Source organism: Thamnophis sirtalis, unplaced genomic scaffold (genome assembly GCF_051295495.1).
Source record: "Thamnophis sirtalis isolate CommonGarterSnake01/CBP01778 unplaced genomic scaffold, rThaSir2_p1.2 scaffold_6, whole genome shotgun sequence".
In the NCBI taxonomy this organism is placed as follows: domain Eukaryota; kingdom Metazoa; phylum Chordata; class Lepidosauria; order Squamata; family Natricidae; genus Thamnophis; species Thamnophis sirtalis.
Genome location: NW_028261386.1, coordinates 115391934 through 115403734, shown reverse-complemented (window position 1 = coordinate 115403734; position 11801 = coordinate 115391934). Strand labels below are relative to the sequence as shown.

Here is an 11801-nt window from a genome sequence, read left to right as displayed (position 1 = left end):
GGCACCCCCTAGCAAAATATTTATGTAAGTGTAATATTCACCTGACAAAAAGTAGAAGATGCCTAAATGAAATGAGGTTTTCTGGCAATAGAAAGCACAGCAAAGGCAAATTAAAAGGAGAATATGCAGACTGGACAGGGCCAAATATATATTCTTTGCACATTCCTTATTCAGTGCAAAAGCTGCTGCTGACTAGCATGGGAACGTAAAAACAAGACCTCGCATCCATTCCTTCATCACAACCGGTACTGTTCTTTGCTCTGCACAATGCATGCTTACTTTTATCTAAAAATAAAATTTTTGGTCAGTTGTGTCGTCCCCCTGTCCCCCCCCCATCCCCTAATTTTCCTTTAGCCTAATGCAGTTCAAATATCTCAATTTGGGTCCAGTTCTGAAAGTAATTCTCCTAAGAAGTTAACCCAAGAGTCATACGTGGTTCTGAAAAACCATACACAATAGTGTGTCCAAAGAAGCTAATATACACATTAGTCACTTCTAAATGAAGAGGCAAACATAAAGAAAGCAAAAAGGGTTGAAACAACAGAAAAGTGGATTTAAAGAAAAAAAAAACAGAAGGGGAGGTGGAGGTAGAACAGGAGGAGGAAGAGGAGAAAAAGGCTCTGAATCAGTGAGAGAGCCAGGTCAATACAATAACTGTAGAACATGTTTTGTCCATTACATGTAAACCAATAAAATGAGGTCAAAAGTACCATTTGCACGTGAGTTGGTATTAATAGTAAATCGTAATAGTAAATCTCTATATCAAGTGCTTAGAATCTAGTGTGAGATGCTGCCAGATGAAGCTTTTATTTTGTAGCTACTTAGCCCTGCTTATGAAATTTTATTTGAAGGGAGGGAATCTCTATGTACAATCATGCTTTCTATTTCTTCTTTATTTTCCCTTCCTACCATTTCTTTCATTGTTCAGAAGAAAAAGTTTTTTAAAAATAGCCAAATAACGATGGATAGTAAAAAGGAGTTCTCCATCTGGAACATCCTGAATTGTATACCCACAAAAAATACAACTTAGAGGCCACTTACAGCTATTAAAACAAAACAAAAAAGTATTGAACAATACTGCCAACAGGATAAAAAATGTAGTATTCTCAATGGCTGTGAAAACTATAATGACATTCACATGTTGCTTGAAATCTTAGCTTCCATCACTGACTGTAATCACTGAAGTTAAGTTCTCTGTGAAGCAGTCAAGAGTTCTGCAAAGTCAACTGATTTACAAGGCCTACCCTTCATATCTACATAATTCCTCACCCCAAATATTTTATTTGAAAAGTTATATTTTCAAAGGAAGTCCCCATCTAAAACATTACTCTACAGTTAGTAATAAGTTTATTCGTTTTACACAAATGCTTAATATTTAAATAATATATGCTAAACATATAGTATCTCCATCCTACATAGGGATGCCCTCACCCTTTTCAGTCAATAAATGTAGAATACGCTGCAGGAAGAGTACAATGAATGTGGCGTCTACTGCAGGAACAGGAACAGCTATTTGTCTGCCTACCCCTCATTTGAAAAAGATGCTGATTCCTCTGCTGGGAAAACAATGCTGCTTTGCTGAGTGAGGGACTGTCTCTGAATGTAAACAGTATCTTTGAGGAAAGTGTTGTCCGTGGCATTCAGAAAAGCTGTCTGCCTCGACACTGTGCGTGGTTATTCCATAAGGTCTAATACACAATAAACAAGACCAATCTGTAAATGATAAATGCCACCTTAGAATACAGCCTAATACCATAACATTTCACAATAACCTTCTAATACAGAGAAGATTATTGTGAAAGTAAAAAGTAATCTTTAAAAACAGAAGGACAGAATCCACCAGAAAGAAATATCCTGCATAAATCTTGTTGGCATGCATTGAAATTACATCAATGCTCCTTTCAGATCATTTCCATTTACAGGTACTCCTCGACCTACGACATTGGAGCCCAGAATTAAGTTGTTGCCATCATTAAGCAAGGCACCCACTCTTCTCCTCCCTCTTCTCATGCAGGCATCAGGCAAAGCATGGGGTGCCTCAGAGGGTGATTTGCTGAACGAATCGTTGTAAGTTGAGGATTACCTGTACAATACTTCAATAGGAAAAATGTTTTCATGAGAGGGAGTAGTTATGTTTGGAAGTAATTTTGCATAATCATTGTTCAATGCAAATCAGCTAGAGTTGAGTGAATGTTTTTATACAGGTAGGTAGTCCTCAATTTATAACCACAATTGGGGCCGAAATTTCCATTGCTAAACAAGATGGTTGTGAAGCAGGTTCCGCCTGATGTTACGACTTTTTGGCATGGTTATGTGAATCACCTCAGATGTTAAGTGCATTATATGATCATTAAAGTGAATTTGGCTTCCCCAATTGACTTTGCTTGTCAAAGGTGCTCTGGGAAGATTGGAAATGGCAAGCATGTGACCTCAAGTCACTGCAGCCGCTGTTAATACATGCTGGTTACCATGTGCCCAAATTAGGTTTATGTGATCCTGGGGATGTTGCCATGGTCATGTGAGGACCAGTTGTAAGTCAAGGATTACTGAGGTTTCAATATTTTAGCAACTATTCCTTCACTCACATTTCATGTCTTCTATATTGATCAATATTCTATTGTTGACAAGGAGATATTTTTCAACTTTTTAAGATTCACGATTGCTCTAAATACGGTTCTCTGTACTCTGCCATTCTGTGAATGGATGCTGTTTTTCATTTCTCAGAGCAACTGAATCAGCAGTTTAGAACTGATGCCAGTACAGGCCAGAATAGTACATCCTAATATATCACTGCAATCGGCATCTGTGTTAAGGCAGCATTAAGGGGGATTATACAGCGAAGCCAGTAGAACCATTGGAGAGAAAAAAATAAACACTAGTAACACAAGTTAAGATCTGGAGTGGAGGCCTTGATTTAAGCTTTGCTGATTGACATAAAGCCACTGAATCGAAGTAATTTTGCCTTACACCATCTTTCCTCAGCTTGGTATCCTTCGGATGCACTGCACAACTTTCACTATTTCCAGTCACCATATCCAAGATGGAGAAAGCTGCCTTACTTCTCAGCATTGGTAATATACACTCAACCTTTTCTTTACCACACACCCCTTTTAAATACCTTTTGTGGCCACAGACTATGACCACAAACCACCAAGACTTAACTCATGATTTCAATCATAAGATTTAACTCATTCTTCAAGCCTTCGTGACTCCCTGTGAGGACCTAGCGCCCCCCCCCCGAGGTCCGCAGACCACACGTTGAGAACCACTGCACTATACCATTTGGCTTAATTTGGAAAAGAAAAAAAAGGGATAAACAAAGATAAATACCAAAAATGCCCAATTCACACTATTAAGAGGAATTCCATATTTGGCAAGACTAATAATTCATTACATAATCAACTCCTGAGGTTTGTTTTTCCTAGTTTGTTGAATTAAAGGAAAAAGCAATGAATAAAATATTTGAAATATACCAGTCACAACTTCATTTATGAAATGAGGTTTGATCCAAAACTCAGTGCAAGTGGCAAAATTGACCATTGCTATACAGTATCTGTGAGAAAGATAAGAATAAAACCCACTTTGCTCAAACGGGCAGAAAAAGTTAGGGGTGCCACCAACACTGTCCCAGATTAAAAATTCAAAGAAGCTTCCAACATTGAAACTTTATAAATAAAGTACAAACTAGATGATATTGCTGAACAGTGAACTGAGTGGTGGGGGGAAATATTAAAACATATACAAGTTACTTCTAGCATAGACCAAGAAAGGAATGTTGGAATTTTTTATACAATAGAAATTTAAAATTCCAGTTGTTTTCATGAGGAAATTCTGAGCCATGCAGGGTTTTTTTTTTTTGCATATGGATATATATTTTTTATATATACTATATATATATATATGTATATATGTACAGTTTAGCTATAAAACTTTGATGTGTAAAGAAGCTGTCTTCAATGAAAAATTGAACATTCAGAGGAAATTCCTGAGTTAGGGTTTTGTGACATGGGCCACTGAGAAAAAGCTGCGTTTGGATCCTCAGAGGTGTTATGTCCATCCCTGTTGAATATTGAAATTAAAATACAGTAACAATAACAACAACAATAAAAAAAGAATCAGACAGTGTTGCCACTGCTTTGTTCCCCTGCCTGAGCATGGGATAGCACCATAGTGAAGAAGTTAAACTCCTGCTTTGTAGAGAGGATGGAATACTTAAAAACAGTATTGCTGCTAAGACCACTGTAGTGTGCACCAAGTATGATCTTCAATATAGACAACAATTGATCGTGGCTACTGACTGACTGAAGAGACCTTGCTAGGTGTGATGTAAAAGGTATACCGAACACTAGGTGTACTCCTTCCTAGGCTGCTCATCTGTTGTACACTTATCAGTCATTTCCTGACAGAAATCCATGGTCACCGCTTGGTTGTTCTGCTCTGGAGGGAGCTCTTGCTCAGAATAAGTAACTTGGTCAACTCCATCCAGTCCTCTTGCAGCACATTTGTCAGAAATGTTGTTGGGTAGCCAGTGGGCTCCCAGCTGCTGCACTGGGCTTTGTTCTGAACAACACTGCAAGCCTTCTCCGATGCACTGGGATGTCACTACATTTTGCTCCACTCCACCTGATGAAGGGTTCATACTAGCTGCTGTTGGAAGATCCATAGGCCTGAGCACAGGGCAGTATCGGTGAAGGTCTTGGATCTGTTCGGAGCTCTGCATATCTCGGCAGACTTCTTGGGAAAGGCAGGAGAAATTATCTAATAACTCTCCCATGCATGCTTTCAGCTGGTTCCTTTCTGAGAGAAGTTTCTCTTTCTCACAAACCTGTCAAATACAGAACAGCGTTCATTTTTAAAGAGAGGTTTGGCACATCAGGCTTCAGAATGTCAAAATCAGGTATTAATTGATTGGCATATTATCCAGAATGAGATGCCAGAAGTCTGGCTAGGCTAGACAGTGGAAAAGCAAAGGCATAAAATAGATAATAGATCTTCAGCTTAATAGGAGAACCATGGATTGGAAGAACTAATCTGGAGCAAAATAAAGAGCCGTTCTTCTCTTGAGGCAACATTCAGCAATCAGAAACACATATATAATATGAACAGATGACGGACTAGAAGAAAGCACTAGGATCAGGAAAAGAGAAGAAGCCAAGTCAACAGATAAGATATATGTTTGTGATGACAGAATTGTCTTTAGAAAAGCTATGAATTATTAGGGGAGAAAGGCTGAGATGGGGAACGTTATATCCATACAATTATAAGGGGTTGACCTGGACTCAATCACCCCTAAATATGATCAGAAGTTACTTGATGCATTTTGTTCAAGTTTAAGCGAATGTGGAGTGTATTAAATAGATGATGGAACATGTTTAATAAGCCTTAATATTTAGTATAAATTATAAAGACAAGGCAAAATAAATTAAATGGATTTTATTAAATTTGGTCAATGATCAGTATAAGGCAGTGTTTCTCAACCTTGGCAACTTGAAGATGTCTGGACTTCAAGTCCCAGAATTCCCCAGCCAGCGAATGCTGGCTGGGGAATTCTAGGACTTGAAGTCCAGACATCTTCAAGTTGCCAAGGTTGAGAAACACTGGTATAAGGTGAGATATTTAAAAAATAATGGTATTTAATATTTCTTTAGGCTTACCAATTTGCGGATTTCACATTCTAAATTCTGAATACAGTCCAGTTTTCTCTTGCGACAGCGCTGGGCAGCAATTCGGTTTTTACTGCGCCGCCGAACATCATGGATAAATTCCAATTGCTCTGAGGTTAATTTGTGCATCTTTATCATCATCTGGAAATCATTCCTTGGAAGATCTGTGATTTGATCTACAGGAAAGGGAAGTTTCACCTGAGGTAAAACAAAGGAAAAGGCCGACGGTTTATTTAACAAAGAATTGAATAGGTTACTTGGAATAATTCTTTTATTCAAATAACATAGTTGAATATAGTTCAAATATTAACTGTTGCATTGTAGGCAACTTTAAGAAATAGCTATCCTAACAGTGTAAATGACTATTATACAATAAAATCAGCAATACTATCAAGTACAAACAGCTTTGTACAGATAAATGAGATTTTTCATGTCCTCCTCAAAGTACAGGTTCCAGTTCAAAGAATGGATGATAATTAAAAGTATAAAGAATAATACGTTATACTAAAGAATAATCCTAAAATAAAAATTGTGGTACTTTTTTTCTTAACTGAGGTTATATATCTGTTATGCTAATTGTTGAATTTAGTTGTGCTTCTTTCTCCATCAATGAAACCATACATCGTACAATTTGACAGCCAGTAAATAAATCATCAGAATAAGACGTAAAAGGTTTCATGGTGGATTCAGATGATGATACAAATCCTCAAGATTTATTTTGTTTACGTATTCATGCTCTTCTATGTTGTGATAAAATATATTTATCCCATTATTAACAATATTTTTTCTACCACTATAATCATATGACCCTGGGTGGTAAGAAAAGTCAAGGCAGTTTCTCTAATAAAAGAATGATTCATAAAAAATTAAAAACCAAGTCTAATAAAATATTAAAATATTCTTTTATTGCTATCATTGCTTTTCATAAAGAAGAAAACACTTTCTGTAGTTAGTAATGCATGTTTTCAAAACGGAACTATGCTGCTATTATTCTGAAGTAGCCTTATTAAAACTGGGTACCCTGATGCTTTAAAAGGTCTGATTTAGAGGGAAATTGAAAGCATTCAGAAGCAAGAATCTAAATGCATGAAGGACATTCAGAAGATGGCAGAATAAAACAATGGATATTTTACATCCTCTTAGAGACTACTCTGGAAAAAAGTGTTGGGAATATAGACAGACAGTTCATTAAAAATGTCAGCTGAATCTGCAGTATTGATGAACAAGTAAATGAAATAATAAAAAAATTCTGATGATGAATATGTGGATGGCATTTTGGCAATATATATTTGGAATATTGTTTATGCATTGCGTTGTTCCATATCACAAAAATATGTGCAAGGAGGGAGAAAAATGTAGAAAAGTCCAACTTGTCTGATCAACAAAAGATTACACTCAAAGATTAATCATCCTACAATGTCTGATCAATATGTGAAGTGACTGATAGCTGAGGGCATAATTAAATTTTATTACCATGTCATATAGTGATGGCTTCTAGTTTACATAATTATATTTTTTAAACAAAATACAGCTGCACAGATTCATTGAGGATAGGTTTTTTTAATGGCTATCAATCATAACCATTGGTTTTTAATACCTAACAGTAGAAAGTTATGAGTACCTAACAGTAGAAGGTTAACTTAAAGCTTTATTTTGAGATTTACAGAGAAATTTACTTTGCAAAGGGACATTAAATTGACTTCAGTTTCAACCTCCGGGGTTGTTATTCTTGCCTTTGATCCTATCACAAAGAACCAATTAATTTTCAAAATCTCAGTATATCATAGATACATGTTGTCTATATTGATTTGCCCAGTAGATGGCACCATGTATTTTAAGATTCACAATGACAGAAAGACTATATTCAGATATGGCTCACACATCCCTTCTCTAATTCAGACTTCCCAAGAGAAAACACCTTTGATATATGAGAATGGATTTTGATGGCTTGGACACAAGTCTGCCCCTTACACAGCCATGAAAACTGCAATATAAGCAACTCTCACAACCAATAGAAATCCTTCTTCCTGGTTTTGTTTGATAAATATTGCACAAGGCCATGTAGTTTGGCATCCTTTCACCCACTTTTCCACAAACAAGAAATCACACCCCCCCCTCCTAATATCATGGGCAAACAAGTATATTAGTTATATTATATTACTGTTCTTGTTTGTGGAGAAGTGAATGAATGAATGCCAAAGTGGCCTTGTCTATGGAGATTCTCAGTCATCCAGGTCATGGCTGTCCCAAAGGTGCTTTTTTCAAGAGACAACTGGACTTTCTGGTTTTTCTTTCAAGACGTTTTGCTTCTCATCCAAGAAGCTTCTTCAGCTCTGACCGGATGGTGGGCAATGGAAGGATTTATACCCTTGAGGACAGCTGGTCATTTGCACACTTTCAGCTGTCTGCAAGGAGTATAAATCTTTCCATTCCCCACCATCTGTTCAGAGCTGAAAAAAAAGCTTCTTAGGTGAGAAGCAAAATGTTTTCAACGAAAAACCAGACAGTCCAGTTGCTTCTTGATTCATTATCCCATGAATATATTACTTCTTTTCACATCGTCTGTCTGTGAACCTTCACCTTCTTGTCCCACCTGGGAAACTGTATAAACACAAACACACAGTACACAGGTCGCATTATTGTGACATGAGTCACCAGAAATGGTCACCGCCCCACAATTAAACAATGTTCTGTTAAATATACAAAGTCTGACCTTAGACATGGTGATGTGGACCATTATGCTTACAGACTGAGATAGGAAGAGTGCCTATTTTCTCTCTTCATACATTTTAGTCTGAAACATTTAGACTCTGCCTAATTATGTTCATGTTCAACATATGTTCCCTCCTAATTCTATGGGAGGTTAGTACAGTAAGCATATGCCATTGCAACTTGGTTTCCTTCACAAGATCGCCGATATTTAGAAAAGACGGTAGACGCGACACCAATTTTTTAAAATCTCAGGGAGGGGATTTCTATTGAAATCCCTTGAATTCTACGGATGCAAGACTACTGTTACTGTTTACTGATTTTACTTTTCCCATGGCTTCTGCCTTCTGAAATAAGGTGCCCTTGAGGTGGAGTTCTGCCCCCACTTACTTGGCCTTCTGAAAAGGCCTTAAAACCCGGCTTGGCCGAGGGCCCCAATGGGAACTTTAACGCTGGAGTTGGTTAGTGGATTAAGACCACGACCTCACATCCACCTGGTTTGTATACTGGTTCTTAATTTACCTAATTTTTAAGGTACAATTTAGGTAACAATTTTTTAAGAATTGTTAATTCTTAATGTCTGCACATTTTAAAGTTCTTGCATCTTTGTTCTTGTGATGTTGGGAGCTGCCCAGAGTCGCTTGACAGTGAGATGGGCAGTATATACATTTAATAAATAAATAAATAAATAAATAATATAAAGACCGAAATATGTTTCTAAGCACTGGTGATTATGCACCTCAAAGGCTGTCATCTATGCACAAGAAGGAGTCATTGGCAGCCTTGCTTTTCAATAGTACAGAAAATAAAAAAGAACTCTCACCTTGCGTCACAAAAGTCAATCCTTTGACAGAGTTAAAAGGCCAAGCTAAGCGCAAATTTCAAAGTTTATGCAATTTCTTATGCCTTTATTACATGGCAGGAACACTTATGCTTGGGGTTAATTTCTGAACAGGCCAACCACATAGTTCAGTCTGGATGGTCAGTCGTAATATGGTTTATTTTGGCCTCATACTGGAGCAGCACAGTTACAATAGCCAGTAAGCCATGAAATATTGTCTATAAGTGTTTACACACAGCCAGTTGGGATTTAGTCAACAAAACAAGGTTGCCCAAACCATGGCTTAATATAATATGTAGACAAGTTCACTAACTAGTGCAGGATGGGATATGTGGTTTACCACAATGTACTGACATTTTAAAAGACAACTTAGAGCCTTAGGCTGAACTGAAATTAAATAGTTTTGGGGTAGCCCAAAGCACGTGGATGTATTTTTATTTCTATACTGTAGCTTAGTTTTAAAAAGCAGTATACAACAATGCAGTGTTATTATAAGAGCCGAGGTGGCACAGTGGTTAGGGTGCAGTACTGCAGGCCACTTCAGCTGACTATTATCTGCATTTCAGCGGTTCTAATCTCACCGGCTCAAGGTTGACTCAGCCTTCCATCCTTCCGAGGTGGGTGAGATGAGGACCAAGACTTTGGGGGCGATATGCTGACTCTGTAAACCGCTTAGAGAGGGCTGAAAGCCCTATGAAGTGGTATACAAGTCTAACTGCTATTGCTATTGCTATATCCTCCTTATATTCTTGAGCTGGGATGGAGTCTCTTCTGTGACAGAGTAGCTTTCAATGTCTCTGTAACTGCTGATCCTGACAAAGGCAAAGCATTGGGCCTGATTTTGATTCCTTGCATTTCCTTACATCTACAATAAATTTCAACTTTTGTAATTTGCCCCCTCAATCGTCTTTCCATATCAAAACTAGAAATCAGATGATTGCAGAAGACTCAAGCTATGTTGGTTGCTCTTTTGAATATCTGAACATTATGTTCAGATTTGAATACAAGGTAAGAATCAAGTAAGAGTAGGAGTAGATATGCTTTTCTTTTGTTTTTCCAGTCCTATGAGCTCCAATAACACACACATTATCTATACACCGAGACAAAGGGGGAGGGGGGAGAGAGCACACTACAATATATGGGATTCTGCTTAAGAAATCTGTTTCAATTATCCAGGATAAAGTTAAATAATGCCTAAGTGAATAAGAGAGCCAATTTAATGTAGTGGTTAAGGCCCCAGGCTAGAAACTGGGAGATGGTAAATTCTAATCTTGCTTTAGGCTCAAAGCCAGCTGAGTCACCTTGGTCAGTCACTTTCTCTCAGCCTTAGGAAGCCATTTCTTTGCCAAGAAAACTGCAGGTTAACTGCTAGTCCATTGAAAGGATTCAACAATGACTTTGAGGCACCAAATAAATAAATAGAAGTCAGTCCAAATCACAAAATTGCAAAAAAAGAGAGGAATATTTATTCCAAAGTTTGCATCTTTATGAGATTCTCTTAAAAAAGGTTTTGTACTCAGCCCAATTATGCTTCCACTGTTATCTTTTGATCAGCAGTAGATCAATTCCTCTTGTTTATACACGTTATTTATATAGTCTGGCCTAGTTTTGTGTTTTAAAAAAAGATGTCAAACATTTGAAAGACCTTGAAGTCAGGTGTATGTAAGCTAAATAAAGAGCATGTTTGAAAAATAAAAAATAAACTTTGGTCAATTTGAGCAAGAGTTTTGTGACATGTCCAGATGGAAAATGGTGAGGGCTAAAAAAAATAACAGTTCTTCATAGCATTATAAGCACCACCAACAAGTGAGAGAAAAAAGTTTGTACATGTTAATGATTTATATTTAAGTGTCTCCCTTTATATTCTTTTTATAGAAGACGCAAAACATTTTTCAGGTACATTATCTTTTCAAATGCTCAGCTACAGATAACCTTGGGAGAATGTTCTTAATAAATGCTTCAATTCATGGAAGCATTGAATTTTATCTACATACTTCCAGTATCACAGCTATTCTCAGCAAGTTGCATAGGGGGTTGAATACTACAATGATGAACAGACAGCTAAATCTTTTCAATCAATAAATTAAAAATGAAACTGAATAGGTAAGTTGATCTGGGGATTTCCTCTCTTGGGAGACTGCTACATAAGAGACAGTCCAGAACTTCCTGAAATATACAAGTAATGTTTCCAAATAGTCATGAACATCAATCATGGGCTATGCAGGTGTTTTTCCTTAGCTCCCTAAACTAGATAAGCCTTTGGCGGCATCTCCTGTAAAAACTAGCAGTTCCTATTTCTTATTATTGCCTGTCTCAACACTGACAAAGCATTGTCCATGTTCATTTAGGCTTGTATAATTCCTTTATTTACATAGTTCAAAAGGTTTTAAAGTTAAGATTAACTCTGTATTTGAAGAGCAGTTTTATCAATGGGGGGAAAAGCATTTCAACCATACGTTCTTCATGTTTTATAATCTGAAGTTCTGAGTTGCCTTCAAAGGCAGCCTCATCTAGGATGCCTAGCAATGATCTAATTTGAATGTTGTGAGGGGAAAAAAAGTTCAGATTTCTCTGGCTGAAATGAATGA

General features: G+C 37.1%; 1 protein-coding gene across 1 annotated transcript in view; it reads right to left on the bottom strand.

Moving 5' to 3' along the window:
* Positions 1-319: 319 nt before the first annotated feature.
* BACH2 (BACH transcriptional regulator 2) overlaps positions 320-11801 on the bottom strand; it is a 193260-nt gene continuing 181778 nt past the window's right edge. Inside the window, exons 5-6 of the mRNA XM_087718745.1 lie at positions 5655-5861; positions 320-4825 (exon numbers count right to left, since the gene is read on the bottom strand). Coding sequence (XP_087574871.1) covers positions 4346-4825; positions 5655-5861 — 687 coding nt within the window. The 3' untranslated portion in view covers positions 320-4345. The remainder of the gene's footprint in view (positions 4826-5654; positions 5862-11801) is intronic.